Source organism: Lucilia sericata, unplaced genomic scaffold, assembly GCF_015586225.1.
Source record: "Lucilia sericata isolate MDLA Ls3-8-SP2 unplaced genomic scaffold, ASM1558622v1 Contig000051F_arrow, whole genome shotgun sequence".
Taxonomy (NCBI): domain Eukaryota; kingdom Metazoa; phylum Arthropoda; class Insecta; order Diptera; family Calliphoridae; genus Lucilia; species Lucilia sericata.
The window spans coordinates 900,168-923,701 of record NW_023994087.1 but is presented as its reverse complement, the minus strand read 5'-3'; the positions used below and the strand labels follow the sequence as shown (position 1 = coordinate 923,701).

The 23,534-nt window shown below is 27.3% G+C and overlaps 1 protein-coding gene across 1 annotated transcript; it reads right to left on the bottom strand.

Annotated features, from left to right (window-relative positions):
* Positions 1 to 1,537: 1,537 nt before the first annotated feature.
* LOC119615974 (elongation of very long chain fatty acids protein 7-like) lies at positions 1,538 to 22,629 on the bottom strand. The gene is made up of 6 exons (XM_037972055.1): positions 22,026 to 22,629; positions 14,964 to 15,154; positions 14,733 to 14,810; positions 8,799 to 8,961; positions 8,514 to 8,650; positions 1,538 to 2,876 (listed from the first exon to the last, which is right to left on the bottom strand). The coding sequence occupies exons 1-6, from the start codon at positions 22,168 to 22,170 to the stop codon at positions 2,580 to 2,582; spliced, it is 1,011 nt and encodes a 336-aa protein (XP_037827983.1). The 5' UTR covers positions 22,171 to 22,629; the 3' UTR covers positions 1,538 to 2,579.
* Positions 22,630 to 23,534: the final 905 nt, after the last annotated feature.

The window sequence follows — 23,534 nt, the reverse complement described above, 5'->3', positions numbered from 1 at the left end:
AAATTAAGTACTGGCTTAAAAATACTAGTAGATCAATGAAATTCGACATAAACTAGTTTTGTATGAGCTAACATCTCTCTACAAAACGTTGTGGGGGTCGGCCCATAATTGACCCTACCCCCATTTAAGGTCTCCATCAGAAAAATACTTTAACGCTCAATACTGGCTTAAAAATGCGAGTACAGAGATGAAATTTGACACTTATAAGTTCTATAGGAACCGAAATCTCTCTACCAATTTTTATAAGGATCAGTCCATAATTACCCCACCGAACATGTTTACAACGCCCATTACTGGTTGGAAATTATACATAAATATGATTTGTATAAATAATAATCGTTCTACGACATTTAAGGATGATCGGTTCATAATTAGTCTTACCCCACATATAAGGTCCCCTTAAGAAAATTACTTTAACCGGCTGAAATGCAATGCAATTCGACATAAACTAATTTTAAGCTAAAATCTCTCAACCATATTTTATGAGGATCGGTCCGTAATTAACCCTAACCCTGTATAAGGTCCCTTTAAGAAAATGACTTTAATGTTCATTACTGGCTTAAAAATATAAGTACAACTATAAAATTTGAAATAAATAAGGAACTGAAATCTTCCTACCGCCAAATCCGAAATCTTCACTGTCAATAGTTGAACCCCCATTAAGAGAACTATTTCAAATATTACCCTGATGTTCACATTAGTATCGATATATAATAATAAAATAGTCAAAATATCAAAGTTTATTTATATGGCAGTGATTTGATGGTGGGTATATAAGATTCGGCATAGCCGAATATAACAAACACTCTTACTTGTTAATTTTTAAGTAGGTATGTACATTAGACCGACTCACAAAAAATGGTGTTGGAGTTACCCCCTCAAAATATTCGTTGTTATGTAATATAATGTTACCCAAAATATTTTTGATTTAGTGTTGTCCGTTCGTGAGCTGGGCAGTTTTCAAGAAAATATCCTATGGGGGACACTATTTTTCATGTTCAATTCAAAATTTTACCCTGCTTCAAAAAATCTTTGTTTAGTTTTATGATATTTCCCAAAATATTTTTAGTTTCTCGATGGCCGTTCGTGAGTTGGACCGGTTACAAAAAAGTCCCTTTTTAGTAATTTTTTTTAATTTTTACAGTTTTTTTCTTGAACAAAATATACAATATGTGGTATCATTTTAAAGGTTTTTTGATATTCAGTTTGGATATTCATGCAAAACCTAACAATTCTAATTTTTTTTTTTGGAATACGACAATTATGAGAAGACGGTTATTTATGATTAATGCAGCATTGGGCGCGGCTTTAAACCCCTTTCAAACGATACCCTATATTGAATATCCCCATATCAAAATAAAATCGTGTTAAGGCCATTATAATGGCATTTTAGTATGTATTGAAATATCTTAAGGCGGTATCTTAAAATTAACTAAGTTTTCATTTTCGGTGGGAACATCAGCAACTTCCATTTTGGGGCTACCGTTATGTTCTAGTCTATATTTTCCAATGGGCCACATGAAACCTTAAGAAAACACTCTTTTTTTAAATTTCGATTTTATTAAAAAATATTTCATTAAAAAATATTAAACTAAAAAATAGTATAATTTTACACCAAAGTATATACTTTTCTTATATTATCCTTAATATAATTTTGTATAACTAACCACTATTTTAAAATTAATTAATAAAAAATTAACATTAATACACACATACATATTTCCAAATATGTATGTATGTATGTTTGTAGTGCTTTGTATTTGTAATTAAGACTAGTTTATGTTTAAGAGAACAATTAATTTACACTTAGAAATAAAAAAATTCCTTACTCAGTTATACACTTCTAGTTTTCATTTCAACAGACAAATTGAACGAACGCACAATTGTCATCTCATATGGATGATCCTTTAATTTAAAGGTCAACTATATGCATAGTCATCAATTGACAGTTGTGTCTGTCAAAATGACATTAGATTAATGTTAACATTAGTGTGTTTGGTAATTTTCTTGTTTTTATGTGTAAGTGAAAATCTTATAGACAGATTAGTCCAGTCCATTCATTCTTTCATTATTTAATACATTTAAAATACAAACTCCTAAATGTAAATTGTATAATAGAACTTACATTACAACTAATTATTTACACTTATAGGCATTAAAGGCATACTCAAATACTCTCAATACAATGTTACTTATAGTATTTAATGTAGACTCACACACATAGATACATGCAACATACATACATATTTACATACATGCAACGCAATAATTTTTTTCTTTTTGTTTTAATTATAACCATTATTAAAGTGAGAAAATCATGGCTATTTTTATTAAAAACTATAGTTATTATATAAATATGTATTATGTACATTGTACACCATTATAATAATGTGGTTGGTTTTTGTATGTGTGTTTAATATACATAAGTATGTACATATGTATAAAGTATGTCTGTCTATATAAATAAAGGACGATACAATTATGTACACACATACATGTATCGATTCCTATATTATATATTTAGCATAATTCCGTTAACAGGTCTGGCTAAAGGATGATTTGATTTTTGTTTAACGTCATTAGTTGACCTTCTTTTCACTTAAAAGTGGTAACACATCTTGACTGTTGTTGTTGTTCATTTCGAACGCCTTCTGTCTCTGTTTCTGTTGCAATTCAGCAGCACATGTGTTTGGAGTAGTTGCTACTGTTGGCTTTTGATCCTTGCCCTTTTTGTAGGCCTGCACGTAGAAGTTCATAAACAAACAGAAGAATATCGAAGAGTTGAGTAACAACAAAGCTGAAATGAATTTCGAAAACTGGCACTGTTGACTTAATAAGGCGCGCACAGTGTGGACGATGCAAAGAACAAATTGTGCCTGTAAATATAAAAAGCATGGGAGATTTTAAAGTTTAAATTGAAACAGTTGTTTATTATTATTATTATTTTTTTTTTTTTGACATTAACAATAATACTTTAGATTAGTGTAGAATTGCTTATGTTATTATCACACTACCGAAGTCCATAGTTGAAATGCATTTTCAAAAGTAAAATACATTACGATATAAAATAACCAGACATTAAGGTTATATCATTACAAGGATAACCATTATTTGCAAATCCATATGCCTTGTGTCATATGGACAAGATATTTACACGTTTAAGAAAAATTTCAGAATTTTGGTATCGACTTGTTAGGGCATATTTTTTTATATTTTAGCCATTAAAGCATAGTTTGAGTTGATTTGATTTCAATCGAATATTTTTTTTTGGTAGCAAATATTGGAATTATGAATGTTATTAATTGGTTATCTGAACGTAAACTGGAATCTTATTAAGCTTTAACAAATTAATTTCTGAAAAAGACTCTAAGTTCTTTAAATAATGAGACATGTACTATTGTAAATTTTTCGTTTTCAATTGCATATTTAATGAACACTTTTTGGATCACTTTTTTGGTTTCCCTGAACATTACATTACATATTTTCGGAAACTTTTTTGTACATATTAAACAAGGTTTGATTCGGAGAAAATCTTTATTATTTTCCTTATTTATCCTTAAATACATAACACTCATCTAAAGCAGATCTATTTTTTAAGGGCACGACTATTGTGCATTTCGTCTGCATGATATTGCGAAGCATGAAGGTAAATTAATAATAGACATAAATTTCAGTTGTCTACGACACAGCACATGTTAATATAACGTCATTGTTGCATGGAACTGTTTTTTTTTTTTAATCTGCGAATGTCAACTGCTTGAAACACGCCAGCAGAGCAAGTGCATGTCGCTAGATATACATAAGTACTTAGAATTTCTGAGTTATCATTTTTATTTGCTAAACTAAAAAAACCCACACAAATTCTAAAGACAGTTTTTAAAAGAATGTGTTTGCAAATAATAAATAAAACAATATGTACTTAGCTAAAAACCCCCCGAATTTTGAGTCTTGTAGTAAATAAGCTAATATAACCAGTAGTTATATTAGTTTGATATCCGTAAATAATTTTTTTTTTCAAATATGTTTTTATAAAAATTATAGCCATAGTATGGTTACAGGTTCAAAATATGGTCATATCCCCTACATTTAATATTTAATTCGGACTTTCTTTTGCATAGCCGATTATAGCGGAATTATTTAATGCATTGCCATCTCTGTCATAAAGTTGAGTAATAATACTGCTATGAGCGGGCAAATCCATATACAATCGTATAAACATTGTTATAACTAATATTTTCAAATAAAATTATATTAAATGACCTACAAAGCAAATCATTGGTCAACCAACCAATGCAACAAGTTTCCATTAACACTGCCACTGATGCAGTTGTTGTTGCCACAACAAAAATCAAGTATTGGATTGTTGATATTGCAAAAAAATAAACTGACTAACAATATATTCCAACATGTACATTAGGGCGGCTTAAAAATATTTAAATTCTCTGATTCCCATTAGTCTACATACATATAAGTAAGTGTGCTTTACATCCTCTGTGATTATTTTTATAATTGTGAAACAAATGATCTGCTTAACTCCAAACTATTTTATAGAGTGATTTTGCATATTATTAGTAATATTTATAAGTATTTGTATGTATGTATGTATGTATGTATGTATGTATGTAAGTTGGTAAATCTGTTCAGAAAGTGCTTCTCAGTCTATTGCTATATTTCAAAGTAATTTTTTGGTCCATTATTTTTGGTTTTTTGATTTTGTTCGTCAATGTCTAATAATTATATTTAATTGAAAATTTATGTCCAGCTTTAAGTGAAGCAATCCTAATACATAAATAATTACAAACTTGTTTATTTCGGCTTACGAACGAACGGTAAGGAGTAACTACTTAGATTAATGAAACTATACAACTTCTGTAAACATTCAAGTCAATCGATTCAAACGAAATATTTGTGTTTGTATGAAGTACAACATATTGTTATTTTAAAAGTGTAAGACCAGTGTACAAGTACATATCCACATACATACATATGTATGCATCTGCTAGAGTACTTCTTACATTTACTCACTATTGATGATCATGACGACGATTTACTGTATTTTCAATTTCATTTTACTTGTATTTTACGAATTAATGTTTGTTTTCATTTTCTTCTAAGTACATATTACAAAAACAAAATAAACAGCAAAAACACAAAGTGTTTGTAGTCTTGAAATTACGACCATTTTGAACACGTGCTTGTTTAAATATTTATTTTTAATGAAAAAGTTAAGCTTTTTGTTTCAGATTATAGAGTCCTTTAAGGATTTTAAAATATATAACTATAGTGCAAACTTTATCTTCAGATGTTTGAGTTCTTAATTTCCAATGAAATCTATTGTTTAAAAATTCAATTTTTAACAATAAAAGTGTAAATGAGAAATGTTCTTCTTCTTAAGGACATACTTGACAAACATACTTTTTTCACTCCCACACACCGATTTTTTCACGTTTTTGTGGACTTGCAAAGATATAGATGTCAATTTTTCTTAGAAATGTACATTTTGTACAAAATTTGTTATTTATGAAAATAAACCTTAAAGGTTTGACAAAAATTCAATATGTTTGTGTAAAAGAATTTTTAAATTTTTCTACAAACATTTGTACAAACACGAAAGACCCTCATACATACATTACACAAGTGGCTTGCACAAACGTAAAATATTGGTACCCTCTATATTTAGTTTCATATTATTCTTAAAATCGTTTGATTATATGTACATCATTTTCAATTTACTTCTAGACTTAAATGTTTGTTGGGTAGTTACTTTATACACTTGTTATTTGTTATTATGTTTTGTTTTCTTAATTTTAACCAACAACAGTCATGAACATTATTGGTTGTACATTATTTTTGCTGTTTTCGCTGTTATGTTATAATATGTAATTTACCCCCATTTCACAGTGTCTAGTTATTTTTTAACTTTAAAATATACTGCCAGTTCTCATACAAAAAGTGTCTTAACTGGAAGAATAACTACCATTTTTACCACTTAAAGTGGTGAAAATGGGGGTTATAATTTATTTATAATAAATAAAACATGTATGTTAAATTTTTCCTTGGTTCCGATATATGTACATAAGTACATATGTATTTAAGCATTTTTTTTGTGTACTTTAAAGAGGATATAGGACCAATATTTCTTTGCGTTACAAACACCAGCATAAACCCAATATATTCTCACTACTATAGTAGTGTAGTGTATAGAAACTATAACTCAAGATATACATTTTTGATGATAAAAGTACATCGCTCATTTACTACAAGACAGGCATTACTCCAAATTCCGTTTCTTTAAACTGAGTATTAAATATTATGTGCCGTTCTAAAGTTTTTGGTTTTATTTTTTATATTTTTAATAATGTGTATTATTTTCGATGTAAGTGCCATTTCTTGTTGAAAACGTCAAAACTAAAATTCTTGTTTTAACAATGTGAAACATTCTATCATTAATTCCTCTACTTAATTTAACTTTATTTTTATTATTTTTAAAAGTTATTAAAAACGTAGTAAAATGTTATAAAGCCGTTTTTCTTAAAACGATTTATTTTGAGTTATGCCATTCTTATAGTAAATGAGTCAATGATATGTTTGTAAACAAACAAAAATACATACATACATACATACATACATACATACATACATATTATTCATACATATCACACCACGTTTGGTAGTAGTATAAAAACGAAAGGAAGTGTATTGAAGTTTATGTAGGTCAACAACAAAGAATAACAATACGAGTACATAAAAATAATTTATTAAAATTACAGAATTTATAATTGATCAATAAATTATTAACAATTTATTGTTTGGTATTATAATGTTTTGTTAAGTGTGAAGAAAATAGAACTATTCTGAGGAAAATGCTAAAATACATAAGTATGCATTACAAAATACAGAATTTGCAAATATTAAATAATTCTTAAAACATATACGTTAACGACTAGAGGTATAAGTTTTTAGAATGGCTTTAAATTAATTAAAACGTTTTTTTTTATTCTATACAAACGGAACCAGCCTAATGTGTATTGAACCACAAACTAGTAATAATAGATATTAGATATTACAAATAAATTAATATTATGAGATTATGATTTGGAACATTCATATCGTCTGTAGGGATTTTACTTTCCGAGATTTCTAAAGATCTAAAAACTTAGAATAGTCTAAACTAAAACATTATGTTATTGAAAAATCGGGACATAAAGAACTATCGATCTAAATCATTTTAAACGTAATTTTAAACGTCAGTTCATCCCAAACTTGAAGTACAAAGTTTTTCAATAAATCGCTATTTTTAATATACTTTGCAATTACACGTTCAATGTGTGTGTATTGAAACTTGAAAGGTAAACTTTGAATGTATAACTGACGGATTAATCCAAATTTGTGATTGCATAGAAACCTATGCCCGATGATGGGAATCACTGGTGTTGGTAATGTTTGTTTTAGTCTTGTATTTTATCAGTTATTACAATAAATGTCGTGCGACAAGAAGTCGTGAGATTGTATTTGTTTTCTTTACACACATACTATACACGGGAAGTCTTTGAAAATAAACATTTTTCAATAATTTAAAGTGGAAGAATTTCTTGCAGATTCGATGATTTTTTTCTATTTACTGAAAAATATCGACAACTGAGTGTGTGTTAGTTAAAGTTAAATCAGTTTCTAGTTAAAACAAGTCTTAAAGTGCGCTAATAAATGTGGCATTTATTTTGTTTTGCTTTTTTTCTATTTCGGTTTTTTTTTTGGCAAAATACGAATAAATTGTATCTGTTGTATTATACGCTGCTATGGTACGGTTGTGGCACAAGTTGGCAAATATTCTGTTGCAGAGTAGTTTATTATTATTGCTGTTATTGTTTTTGTTGTTGCTGTTTTTCTTATTTTTGTTATTTTTTTAAGCTTTAAATAATTTCTTGGGCAACTGTTGCAAGAAAAAGCTAACAGCTAACAAAACTTAATACAAGAAAAAAAAAGACTTCCACTACTTTTAAAGAATTACTCAATGTTGTATGTTTTATATGCATATGTATGTGTGTATGTATTGTGGTCGGTCGTATCGTAACCAAACATTTACTAAATTTAATCATGGATATTAAAGCAACAAGCAAAATGCATTCATTCACAGTGGCGGAGTGCAAAATGAATGTTTTCAATTTAATAAAATTCTTTCCAAATATTTCTGTCTATCCGTCTGTCCATTCATCCATCCATCCGTACGTTTGTCTACATAACAGGTTTTTCAACCTTATAACTGCGCTGGTTTTTCTCCTTTTGATACCAACATGTGAACATATGAACAACATACACACATATTTGTATCTGTATGTACTAGTTAAGTATCTACTTATGTTCGTATGCATTTAGTAGATATTGACAATTTTGGTTGCCTGTTCTGCATGTGTATGCGCGATTATTTTTAAGAAGGTCATTCAACATTTCGTTTGAGGTTTGTACATCCATTGTATAAGAAGACGCATATAAAAGTAAAAAAAAAAAATACTTACAATTTGCAATTCAGTCATATATTTCTTCCACCATAAGAATTTGGCGTATTCTGGTCCCATAGCGGACATCATATAATAGAAGTACATACAAACGTGTACGAAATTATTCAATAAATTGGGGAATGTTGCATTACCACCTAGAAAAAAGTAATCAAAAATATATGTAATTTAGTTATTAAAATAATTCTAAATTACAATTATGTAATTCGATTTTTTTATAAACCGGAGATTAATTAAAAATTTATTAAAGATGGTAATTTTACTGGTTAAAATTTTATTACTTACCGGCAATAAATTTAACTAAAACCCATGTTTCCAAAGGAGTCACTGAATGATGGTAGACATGTAGCCAGGTAATTTGATTCGATTTTTTACGCAACACGAAGAATATTGTATCAGCAAATTCAGTCAATTTTGATAAATAATAAACGTAACAGAGATTCAACATCTGTAAACGAGAAAAAGAAAAACAAATAAGAATATTTATTTACATACATATTATAACTATTATGCACATGGATAATAATGTCTTTGGAAAAGCTTTTAAATAGTTTAGTCATTCAATATTTTAAATCCAATTGTTTTTTTATATTTTTGAATATCGTTATAAGTTTGCAATGAAATGCCTATCGTGTACACAGCAAAAAATGTAACAACTAATTAGTGTTTTAAATTTTAGGTAATTGTGTGTTATTTGCTTTTTTAATGCTTTTAATTTGTTTATTTTTCTAATTCTTTAAATCTAAAATTGTAAAAGACTTTAACTAAAAAAAAAAAATAAACACGACGACGAATACACATGGGCTAAGTTTTATTTGATTTAGTTATAATTAATATTTAAACGCTTTTATATGAGAATTCTCTTTAAACATGTTTCATAATTTATTTAGACAAATAAGCCGTTAAAAGAGAAAAGTAAATAAAATAAAAAACAAATTTATAATTACTAAAAGCCAAACCTTAATAAACATACATATTTAATATATTTATATATTTTCATAAAAAACCACACAATGACTTTTAGAATAAATATGATTTGTTAGATTTTGTGTTTTGGTTAACCTTTTTTCGTTTTGTTAAAAAGTTAAAAGTATTTACAACGTTTGAACATTAGTAAATATTCAATGTTGCTTATTCAATAACAAAATCTTGCAATATTTTGTAATTGTGTCCTTGAAAATGTATTAATAATAATATTTAAACAGAAAATGTTTAAAAAAATATATCAACAATATTAAAGCTATTCATATTTAACGCTATATGTCTCAACTCTAAATTTTACGTTTTGTTTCCAACAGAGGCAAAAACTAACACTTTTACCTATTATTTATTTCAATTTGTACAATTCACAATCAGGGTTGTACAGCCCTATGAGTTGTATGTCAATTGTATTAACAACCCAGCAATAACTCGGTAATAACTTCTTGACTTGACTTTTACATACCGTATTCTGTGTGTGATATTTTTTTTGCGTAAAACAAATTAAATTCTTAACTCGCTATTTGTAAGTACTTATTAAAGTAGTTATTTGTAAGCGAGCTTTCTACGTACTTGCCTAGAATGTTATTATTGTGTTAAAATAATGAGTTAAATTGCTAATGAAGATGTAGTGGAAAGCGTTTTTTTTAGCTTTATAGCTCATTATTTTTCAATGTAAGTTTTTGCTGGGAATAGTCGTTATTGGTAAATTACTAGGGATGCCAATCCCGATCCCGAAAATCCCGGGATTTTTCGGGATTAGAAAATCCCGAATCCCGGGATTTGCAAAATAAATCCCGGGATTTTTTCGGGATTAGGATATCCCGAATCCCGGGATTTTTCAAAATATATCCCGGGATTTATTACTAAAAAATTTTTTATTCAGCACAACTATTCTTGTACATTTTGAACCTTTTATTTTTTAAAGTGGTATGATACCAAATATAGTACATACAAATTTATTTTTTCATTTCGTCGTAGACCCAAAAAGTATACACATTCTTTGTCTATAGTAGACACAAATTTGGACCAAAATTAACACAAGAAATCCTAAAAGCACCTCCTCTGAAAACCAATTTGATGCCAATATTAATATCAATACATTACAATCAGCTATTTGATGAGATTCATTTTTAAAATAGAATCGATTTGAATCTACAAAAATAATACAAAAATTGTGTAATATTAAATTTCTGCGGCTTTTCATACAAATTATCATATTTTTTTAAATTGGTTCTCTTAAATGGAAAGTATTTTGTTGTCTGCGTAGTATTTTGCAATAATAAACTATTCCTCGATTGAAATTAATCATACCTTATCAAATCTATTGATTTCAAATTGTTCGAATTCCATCACATACCGGAATATTTATTTATTTTATTTCGGCACAGTCAAATATAAAATAAATTTTTAAATGATATCTAGAAGGTTTTGCATTACAACCCAGCAAAAAAAGAACTTCCAAAGAAGCGAAAAAGAAGTAGAATTTATCCATGGAAGTACTGAAAAAGAGCTGAAGAAGTGATGATTTTAACACAGGAGGGATGTCCTTTTTATTTGATTCTAAATTCACTACTTCTGAAGTCATTCGCAAGAAGTAATTTTTATCATCTTTTTTGGAAGTTATTCGGAAGTTAAATTGTATTATTATAGAATACAACTAATTTGCCTTAAATAATTTTAACATTAATGAGGGTAATAGATACATATAATAAAACAGAAGCCCAAAAGTAAAATTTTTTATCTCCCAAGAATGTAAGAACAAAAAAATATCTTCAGCATTGAAAAAATATAATTATTTTCCAATCTTCGGAAGTCTTTAAACATCACTTCCTCAGAAGGTTATAAAATTCACTTAGTGCTACTTTCAAAGTGGTGATAAATGGTATTCTTTTGGAAGTACTTCGTTTTATTTTTGCTGGGATGCTTTCTACAAATCTGAGTGATAACAGTAAAGGTAAATTAAATTGTTCTGAATGTAGATAACATGTTCCAAAGAAAAGGTTCATTTATGATCTAAACTGATATTCGAGGGATTGAACGTTATATTTATTATAACCTACACTACTACAGTGGTGGGTGTGGTATTATACGTTTGTGCTGATGTTTGTAACGCATAAAAATATTGGTCCTACACCCACCTTAAAGTATACCGATCGAATCAGAATCGCCTTCTGAGTTGTCGTTTGACACTGGCCCCCATTAAAAATTATCTTAAACGTCCAAAAATTTACTTATAACCATTAGTATCGCTATGACATTCAGCATAACTAACCTTTATATAAAATTACATGCCTCTTCCCAATTGTTTGAGGATCGGCCCATATTTGACCCTAGCTCCCATATAAAGCCTCTTTTAGAAATTTAGTTTTTCATCAATAAATTGCTTAAATACATCGGAATTAAGGTAAAATTCAACAAATTTTTATGAAAAATAAATAATTTATCTTCTGTCGATTAATTTTCACAAGATTAAACAATTTTCTTCACAAACATGAAGATTTCAGATTTTCATGTATAAAATAATTAAATTTATGTAATCCCGAAATCCCGGGATCCCGAAAAATCCCGGAATCCCGAAATATCCCGAGATCCCGGGATTGCAATTTTCAAAATCCCGAATCCCGGGATTTGTAAAAGCCAGTCCCAGTTTTGTGTAATGCCTACATCGCTTTTAACTATTTTTTGGAATTTTTCGAAATTGTCTTCGTTTCAAAGAGAAGAAAAGTTTTCTTTGGTATTTTTTTTAAGTTGAGAGTTATTAAAATTGTTATAACATATGTAAAACATACAGCAAGAATATGAAGAAAAGGTACTGAATTAAGTTTTTCCGACAGAACCGCCAAAATATAGGAACACAACTCTTTACATTATAACGCGATAAATAAAAATACATAACCGATAGACCAATTTATCTAAAACCTTTACCTTGACGTAAAATTTTAAATATTAAATGTGTATTTCTTGCGAGGTCTTTTATCATTAAATATTTAAAAAGATATTCCGAAAAAGTAAACAGCTAATAAAACAAATATTTGAATAGTACCAACCCAATATAATTGTTTACCTAAGATCTTATCTTATGTCTTTTTTACATAAACCAATATTTTGTGTGCATTTTCAATTTTGCAAATAGATTAGACACATTTCAAGGGCTACAAAAAATTTGTTAAAAAAAAAATTACTATTTTGGTCGAATCTAATTGTGACGTAAAACGCGTTTTAATATTTTCTACGCAACGACTTCATTGATAGGGAGTTATGAAATTAGTTTTTGTTCTTAATTTTTTTTTTAATTTTCATTAAATCTCATTCATGCATTAAATTGTAAAGTTTTTAATCTATTAAAAATAATTTCAAAATGTTTTTATAAATAATTGGGTGATTAGTAAAGTAATGGTGAGTGGTAGAGTGAGTTGTATAAAAGCGAAAAAAACACACTAAACAATATTTATCATAAAATGCTCATAACGTACATATTTGTACATAAATTTAATAATTGTTATTATATTTTTTTGGTTTTACTACTTTTAAATGTGCAAAGATAAGTTGTTTGTCTGTTTGTTTTGAACTGAATAGGAAGTCTGAATTTCCATAATAATAATTATGTTTATTGAAATAAATTAAATTTGAAATGGCCGAACTTGAACCTTTAGTACTCACGTGTGAAATTTATACACAAACTGGTATTAATCGATAGAAAAGAAAAAAAAAACAACAACAACAATAACAAACAACTACGATAAACAAACAATAAATTACTACAACACATATTTTTATATAAAAAATCAAATTTTTATGAATATATTTAAATAAGTGTAAAATTATTTGATTATACTAAATATTAGGGCTTTATTATAGTTTTTGTTTGTTGTGATATTTAAATGTTGTAAAAAAAAATTTACACGGAAAATACTTAAATATTAAAAATATGTAAAAAGATTGATTTATATTTAATAGGTAGATAGATAATGGTTTAATATTTATGCACAAACATATTTATTAATGTACGAATGTACTTTTAATTGCCTTCAAAATGGCGTATTTTAAATAAAATTTTAAGAATTTCCATTACTTTCAGAAAAATATTAAAGAATTATTCACCCGTGTATTTTTTTTTATAATTTGTGTATTTTTTTTTTTATAATTTTTTTTAGTTAATTTGAAATTCATAGATTTGAGAATTTATGAGTTATCAACTTTTTTTTGAATAAAAGCTATAGCATTTCTTTTCATTATCATTTAATTCACTTGAAATACTTGAATATAATTATTATTAGCATATTTTGTTGAATTTTGAATTAATTTGGTATCAATGTTAAAGTATTCTTATTTCTATTTTGTGTTTAATTAAAGAACTAGAAAACAGAAATGAAAAAAAGACTGGATAGATGAATGAGTTAAATTAGTAGAAGTGCTGTTGTCAAACGTTTGAATTTGTAGATACAAATAAATTAATTGTATTTGTAGCAAAAGTGCAAGAGCGGGTTTTTCAGATATCGGGTTTGTGTCTTAAGTCTTTTGTGTCATTATTAATTTTATCATGTGAACCCCAGCACCAGCACACGCGTACAACTACACTTGCACTTATACTTATACTACAGCCTTTCCTCTACTTTAACATTATAATGTTAGAGAGATAAACAAACAAACTGTTGCAAGAGGTTTTTTTTTAAACATTTATGCCAATTTTGAGGTTATTCATCGATTTTTTTGTCATAATTTATTATGAATCATTTGCACACACACAAAATATTGGAAGTATTTTATTGCCGACTAGCTCTTTGAAATTTTTGCTAGTAGGTCTTTCTTTGAATAGTTGATAAATGAGATGTAAATAAACCCATTTTTTCGTTTTTTTTTTTTTTTTTGCCAAACTGCTGCTATCTATCTTAAAAATAAACACTCGCTACAGATACAACAGGTATAGTAGGTCCAACAAGTATGTATGTAGTAGATGAAAGTCAACAAAAAACATTTAAAATAAAATAAATAAAACCTCTTTGGAATTACCGCAGCTTCATTTAACCTTGAATTTAAATGATGAACGAGAAGAAAGAAAAACATTATAATAATGATAACAAAACGAGAAAAGAGGATTTAAACTGAAAGTTTAAATTATTTAAATTCTTATTGGTTTTAAATTGGCACGTTCCTATTTTTTTTTTTTTGTTTTATTCTGGTTTTAATGACAAATGAATTATTGTTTTGCACTTATTCTTAACTACTAAATTAACTTACTCTTTTCGACATTGGACCGTCACTGTAATCCACGGGCTGACACTTGAGATTGTAACTTAGCCAACCTGCCACTAAATGCTGCAAAATATAATAAAAAAGAGGTAATTAATTACTGCTAATTGCACTGAACTTTGAAATTATGAATTTTGGATATTTAAAGTTAGTTTTATTATACAAAGTGAAAAATCAGCGTTACAAAGTTTAGAATAATTATTTATTTTTCGGACTTACTTCATAGAACATGTACGCACTGATGGCCACTTGGAATGCATTGTAAATGACAAGTGTACGTCTTAGTTGGAATGGTTTACGATCACGCATAAATAGAGGTCCTATCACCAGAACCCACGACAAATATACACCGACTAAGCCCAATGTGTATAGCGGGTTATCCATGAGAGGGAAACGTTTGGCTCGGGGATCTAGTAGAAAAAACAGTATTTTTTATAATTTATTTCTTTTTGAAAGAGTATGAGTTTCATATGAAATGACAAATGACATTTTAATATGTGTGTATGTATTTATCATTGTGAGTTGTTTTTAATCTGTCTAAATAATTAGCTTTACAGTTAATGAAACAGTAATTTATTATTATTTTTTTTATTAAATTTTACAATTTAATATTTTATTTATTCAAAATTAGTCATATTGATTTTATACTACAAGACTCAAAATTCGGGATTTTTGTACTGATTGCTAAAAAATATGCGCTATTTTATCAAGTTTCCAAAATTGTATCTTGTTTCCAAATTAGTTTTTTGTTTAAGTATTAAAACTTATGTTTTGACGAATATTTGTAAAGAAATATAACATTAGGCGACCCTCCTAGTATGGAGGGTATACTGTGTTTATGCTGATGTTTGTAACGCACAATAATATTGTTCCTATATTCTATAGTATACCAATCGGCTTAAAATCATTTTCTGAGCCGATTTAGCTATGTCCGTCCGTAAATCTTGTAATCAAACTATAAGTCGCAATTTTGATGCTAATTCAATGAAACTTGGTACATGACCTTCTATTGAAAATGGTTAACATCGGTCCATTAATGTACTTGTAACTCGATAAAAAGCGGCACAACTAAGTTTTACACTAGCCTTGATGACCCTCATTTTGTATATGAAAATTAATGTAGTTTTTATTGACAATATTTTTTAAGTCTGAATATAGCAATATCCATCTGCCTGTATGTTTGTTGAAAACAATTCTCTGATGGTCCCAGATATCTTTGGGATTCAAATCATGTTCAATTCTACCAGCATTCTACCAGATGTGCTTTAGAATACATTGCTATAGGAAATATGATCAAAATTCAGAAATAGGAAATACATATCAATTGTATTAAAAATAAGAAATGTTTGGATTTATTTTAAATTTTATAATTCGTTTAAAAAGCAAGCACTCCGTAGCTTATTAGCAATTACTAAAAATAATTTTCATTGTAAACAAAAGATCTATTGCTTAGTTTTTCAAATAAACAAAAAATTAAACTAAAAACTTTTATCAGAATTTGTCATTCACGGATGCGTACGCGTTTTTTGTCATTACTATTATTATTATGATTATATTTTTTAATGTTTCAAATGAGTGACCATAATAATTTTTAATAGTGTGGAATCCATAAAAAACAATAGTTACCTACAAATACAAACATATAATAAAAAATCTTAGACATTAAACTCGTTCTAAGAAAATAAATGGACAAATAAATCATGTAATAATTTTGAACCTACAACAAACATAATTAACTTATTTTAGACTTATTTTAAGAATTTTCAAAAAACTAAACAATAAAGTTCAGTGAATACAGACATTAATTCTATTACTCTAAGTTTGTAGTACGAAAAAAAACAAACAATTATTATAAAATGTTTTTAAATATTGTCTAAAACACAACGAACACAAAAGAATGTTGAACTCAGTCGGAGTGTTGTCTGTCGCAGTCATAGTGGAAGTAGTAGAGCGCGTATAATAATAAAATAATTAAAACACTTTTATTAACTTAAATACGTTTTAATGATGTTCATAATTGTTCACAAGCAAAATTAAAAACGTACAATAAACAATTCAATAAACAACAAAACAAAAACCAAACCAAACAAGAACATCTTATAACCATTGACATTTACAAGGTTGTTATAAACATTAAAAATTATTTATAAAATATTTTGCTTTTGCATTTTTTTAATTTCATACTTTTTCATTTAGAAGTTTCCATTTAATTGCCCTCATATTCATTGTTGAGTTTGTTTTTTTAAACCTTTAAAAATACTACAACATTTATGTGTTTTATTTCCTTAAATGTGTATAAAAATAATACAAATCTAAACAAAATTTGAACCTACAAAGCGAGTAATTAAAAAAAATTCCCTTTTAAATCATTTATTAGTTTTTAATCTGTTCTAGTTTAGTATTTGTTAGTTGCTACTTCTATTGATTGAATTGCATTAAAATAAATTAGAATATTGATTTACCCTAACTACACTGTTTACAATTTTCTTTTATAAATTCCATATAGAAAGTTTAGTTTATTCATTGTAAAATAATTATAAAATTCTTGAATTACTTTAAGAAATTTCAGAATTACAATTGGATATGGTGTAGGAATTTGTTCAATTGTGTTATTAAATTTATTGAATAATAAATGTAAAGGAGTAAATTCAAGACTATTTATCTCAAAATTCTATTAACAAAATATTATTACTCAGAAATGAAAACAATTCACCGTTATTTAAAATATTTCGATTTAACGCGGAATACAAAACTGAGTGTTATTTCACTATAATAAAAACTATGGCCAAAGGGTCTTTTAAATTGAATTATGACATTTTTCAAGTATGTACTGCCTTTTTTAAGCTGCAGTTTTTAGCGGGAATCGAACTTGCAACTGCCCGTCTGATAGACTTGTACACTTCGAATTAGTCAACGTTTTCACACAAACTAAAGAATTCATTATTTTACATATTTAATAGTTCTATCGTGTAAACACAAATATCTTGTATCTTAAAGCATGACAATTTCTAATTACGACACACCAACTGGAAAACTGTTATTTGTTAGTTTGTGTGAAAAAAGTGTTAACAGCATACTGTTGAATTGTTGAAATACTTTAATATATTTTTCTAATAACTAAAACTGATTTACACAATAATTACAGAACAAAATTTATGCAATAATGTTTATAATTGTTTATCGGTAAACAATACTTATATGTTTTATATAAATATATGTAGATTAAAACAAATAAGAAATTATAGACGGGCGAGGCCCTACACCACTTATAAAAATAAAATGTGATTTAGTTTTCATAATACAGCATCTAAGTGGAATTGTACCTTGCTTCAGATATACCATTTACTGTTGAATAAAATTGTGGATATTTAAGTAATATTTTGAAGGGGGCTTTGTATAGGGGCTAGGATCAAATAAGGCGCTACAATTATACAATTCGTGAGGTTCATCAAGGCTAGTATAGTACTTGGTTTTGCAGCTTTTTGTCGAGATACGAGTATATTAAACATAATGATGAACTTAAAAGACCGGTTCAGTTGTATGGTGAAATAATGGACCGATGTTAACCATTTTTAATAGCATTTGTCTCTAGTACAATAGAAGATAATGTGCCAAATTTCATTGAATTATCATTAAAATTGCGACCTGTAGTTTGGTTACATGATTTACAAGCCCTATTCAGTTGTATAAGGGCTAGGCGAAATAATGGACCGATCTTAACCATTTTCAATAGTCTTCGTTCCTAGGATAATAGAAGATCATGTACCAAATCATTGAATTATCTTTAAAATTGTGACCTGTAGTTTGATTACAAGGTTTACATGGACGGATGTAGGGTATAAAAATAAAGAATATTTAAGCAAAATATTAAAAGGGAAATAAAATAAATGCCTGGAATATTTCTATACAACAAAAATATGAAGTAAAATAGTGAAATTTTTGTGAATAAATTAAAATTGAAAATTTTCCAGAAGATTTTAGTCATGTTCAATTGATAACAATTATTGAAATTAATTAATTAATTAACCAGATAATATTTTTTGCAATTATATTTTATTAAGCATCGCTATTAATATTAATTTAAATTAAAACTTTATCAATTAATTTTTGTAATTATAGTAAATAACTTATAATTATATAATGAAGTAGAAAATTCATGAAAATGCTATTAAAAAATACCTAATAAATACAAACTTATTCCAAATGAAGTTGCTTATTAGCACATTAAAATATTTTATTGTACATATTTACAAATTCCTTTCAAATACTTTTCTCAACAACTAAAATTTTGAATCTTTTATTATGTACTTATAAGCCGTTCAACAAGAAGTCTTCTCATATTAAATATTTAAAAATTCATTTATAACAAATTATAAATTATAGGAAACGGAACAGTTTTGGAAGGTCGTTGAAATTTAATTCTGTATCTCTTATATAATTTCACAAAAACAAAGTCTAAAAAAATAACGTGTTTCTGATCATTGTTAAGTAATATTACATTTAAAATAATTTTATATTATTCCGAACCTGTTTATTATTGATCCTGACTTATAAACGATTAGTTTAGGTATTCGGTTTTGAATATAAAGATGTGTCACAAAGAATTTATAACAATAATTATTTAAAAATTATTTGTTAGAATTTTAAAATATAATACATACTTAAATTTGTTTGTAACATCATTTGAGACTATGACGCGATTTTGTTTATTTATTTTGTTTGTTTGTTTGTTTGTTTGTATATTCACTCTTTTGAATAAAATAAAGAAGATTAGTATGAAATAATCATATAAATATGTAAATTGATTAAAAGTTAAGAATTTAATCAAGTTTACACAGAACTTAAGACATTAAATTAATTTCCTTTTTTTACTTCCTCATAAAAGAAAACATTTGTGTGGAGTGAACTAAGTAAGTTAGTTGATTTGAAAGGATTAAAGCTACTATTGGGCCTATTGTGGGCTCCTTTACTACCTAGACTTAAACACTAGCCTACCGGAGGCCACATTGGAATGAACTTATTTTAAGTTTTCTAAGTGGAATTAGTATATACATATACATAGGTGTAGTTTAGTTTTGTTACTTATTTGGATTTTGGAGCATTTCTAAGACGATTTTAAGTTTAATATTAGAATGTATAAAAAAAATTATTTTTTCCACAACTAGAACTCGGACGACTGTTCAAAATTGGTGGAATTTATAACAATATTAAGTACAGTGAAGTCGGAATAGAATGAACTAGGGATCAGCAAAAACAATTAATAAATAGTCTTAATTCTATCCCAGCAAAAATTTACATTGGTAAGTAATGAATTAAGAAGCTAAAAAAGCCGCTTTTCACTACTTCTTCATTATATTTTAACTCATTATTTTAACACGGTGATGACAGACATATGTAGGATGCAAGTTCTTACCACACTCGCTTACAAGTAACTACTTAAATAAGTACTTGCAAAATACGAACCTGAACCTCTTATTCGTTAGTTCGCTGTCTCACGACACCACTGCTTAGTTATTTTATTGTAATAGTTTTCACATTGAAAAAACATGTTCTTTCTGTGCGTGTAAAAATAACGCCCGATCAAATAAAAAATGCAAATAAAACGGGAAAATTCTAAACAAAGTACTTACGTATCTGATGATATATATATAAGTAACGCAGACGGTATGAATTAGTCACTGAAAAGTTATTGGTTATGTAAGTAATACAAGTCATTATCCAGTTTTTGATGGGATCTCATTAGTTAAAATTATTATTATTTTTTATTTTAATCATTTCGTTATTTCGTTTAGATACTTCTGCTGTTTTGTAACGATAAATCATAATGATGATGACCAAAATCATCAATAAAAATGTCGGAGCCATTATCCGTAACAGTATTTAAAAATTCCATCTGCTCACATTCTGTAAGATTCAATGATCGTGACTATCTAAGTTTAAGAGCCTCCTAAGGCATTGTACCTTGTGAAACTTGACAGATGTGACTTTGATCATCATGATTTATCAGTGGCGCTAGTGAATATCAAGAAAACCGTTGATCATTCTTTAGAGTAACTAATATATGAAATAGGTGTTTCTACTACCCAGTAGTTCATATTATTGAGTGTTCACTCTATTCCGGACTCCACTGTATTATAAAGTTAAAAGAAAGAAAACTCAAACATTTCCATGGGAAATAATATTGAATTTTTTTGAAAAATAGTAAAGAAATTCATTTTTTTTTTAATTTTGAACGAAATTTTTTTGAAAAATAGTAAAGAAATTTTTTTTTTTTAATTTTGAACGAAATTTTTGGCAAATAGACAGATTTACCCAAAACTTTATTGAGATTATGTGAAAATTTATTAAAATTCTATAAAAGTTTTATTTTAAAAATCATTTCAACATAAAAAGCATCGCAGCTGCTTGAGAATGTTTGTAAAGTTAAAAAAAATCAATTTTGTAATTAATCTGTTATCGCTTTATCAAAATAATTGACAAATCGTGATACTGCATGTATGTATGTATGTATATCTGCTAACAATTGAATAACTTTATATTTTTATTCAAATTACACTGGGTAACAAATTGTTTAAGAGAACTAGAATTTGTTGTTGCTTTTACTTTTATAGAACAATTTTAAAATTCTAAATTTTAAGTAAACTTAGAACATTAGAAAAAAGGTTTTTAATTCCATTTATGGTAATGTGGTAAATTAAAAGTAATTTCTTTGCAATTTCCGTATTTTCTTAATTGACCTGAAGTCAATGGAAAAATTTAATTATAGTGATTTACTTTTGTAGTAAGTACTTTTCTGTTTCTGGAATTTTTTGTTGTTTTGATTTCCGTTTTTGTTTTAATTATTTGTTGTTGTTGTTGTTGTTGCACTTAAGTTAATTAATAATTTTCATTAAACGTCATGGCAGATCTTAATGCGCTAAATCAAGTATTAATTCATTCATTTACAATAATAATTTAAATGGAAATATGTATTTGAATAAAATCTAAATTGCATCATATAGTAAATCCGTTTAGCTATTGCGAATAGTATTTAGTAAGTATTACATTTAATAATAATCATTTGTTAATAACTAGTTTTATATTTTATTTTTGTTTACAACAACCCGATTATTTGCATGTATGACAAAACAAAAGGTGGGCAGTCAGCTATAGATAATGTTAATTGGAGTTCATGTGTTGGGAATTCCCGGCATTTAACAATGAAAATATACAAAACAAAATGTGTGTGTGTATATGTATGTAAGTATTAGTATGAGTGTGTATGGGGATGTGTAAACCTACCGCCAAAGTCCTCTTCGACCAAATGATAATATCTTTGAATTAATCCAGTGAAATTTTTGGTCACATAGTGTGATTTGAATTCATCTATAGCAATGCTTGCTATTTCGGCAGCAATATCAAACCCTGATGTAACGTTGCTATTCATTTTGATTATAGATTTTGACGTTTAATACGATTTAAAATAAACACTTTTTTATGTTGCACTTATTTTTTTAGGCGTTTGTAAAAGGATTTTTTTTTTCTATTTATTAAAACAAAAACAAAATAGTTGTATTGTGCTATAAACGCATTATCACTTCCTTTGGTATTTTTGATATAATTTCAAAAATTCTTTCGTTTCTTTGTCTTGTGTTTTTTTCTTGTTGTTTATTTGATATTTTGTAATACACTTGCAAATGTTGTAATAATACTAATATATTATTTGCCGAAGTATGTTTTTATTTTTTTGAAATCGATAATTTCCGTTACGATTAAGTTTCGTCGTTAGTTTTTTGTGTTTATTCGTTAAATATATTTTTATACATTTACAATATTTCAGTTTAGTAGTTTTGAAGTTATTTTGGCCAGACCGAACCGTATGAATTTTTATGCTCAACTGACTTCTAAACTTCTCAACCTGCACAAGATAAAATAAGTTTTTGAACAACGCTCAAGACGCTGTCTATCAGCAGCACTAATACCACCAAACCGAACACACACACACAACAATGACATAAACAATTAAGCGATCTTTCCAAGACATGATATAATATCGATAAAGCACACCGATACATACCTGTTCAGCACATTATACACCTTAGTATGCATGTGTGTAGGTATTTTTAAATAAACAAGTAACTAAGTAGAAGTTTGTACTAGTTGTGTTTAGTTAGATATTCAGCAGCAAGTAGTTTTACTCGCAGTTGTATTCATTGACTTCGAAAACCGAGGTGACGTATCAAGTCAAGTCAAGCTTAACTTAACTTAACTCAGCTAGCTCCCCATTTAAGCTTTAGTTAAACTCAAGGTATAAAAAGTTCTTTTGCTAAAAACAACAATATTTCTACAATTTTGCACTTGTGTGAATGAAGAAAAGCTTGTTTAACACCAAGAAAAAATACGAATCAAATGTTTATTTCAATAGAACTCACTCACACACACACACAAACAAATTATTTATTTGGTTTGGTATTTCAAATACTATTTAAATGTTCAAGTATTTGTGGTTAGATTATGTTAGATTTCCCTAATGAAATTTCATTTAGAATTCCAACACAAACATAAAACAAAAATAAATAAGTTTATTATTTGTATTTGAATTAAAGTTTAGTTTAGTTCATTCAGTGTCTGTGTGTGTATGTGTGTTGGTGTGTCTGGGGATTTTATTTGTTTTCCTTCAAAGTTGAAAGACTTTTTGGATAGTTCCCTAAATGGTGTTAATTATTTAAACCCTGAATTTATCAATAAACTCTTGTATTGTATGTACATAAGTAAACAATAATTGTATATCAAATTTAATTTATTTAAATT

Coding starts and splice junctions, on each gene's coding strand:
- LOC119615974 (XM_037972055.1), bottom strand. CDS start 22,170: ATGAATAGCAACGTTACATCAGGGTTTGATATTGCTGCCGAAATAGCA. Junction 14,811..14,963: donor GTGCGTACATGTTCTATGAA/GTAAGTCCGAAA, acceptor TATATTTTGCAG/CATTTAGTGGCAGGTTGGCT. Junction 8,651..8,798: donor TTTAGTTAAATTTATTGCCG/GTAAGTAATAAA, acceptor ACTTTTTTCTAG/GTGGTAATGCAACATTCCCC.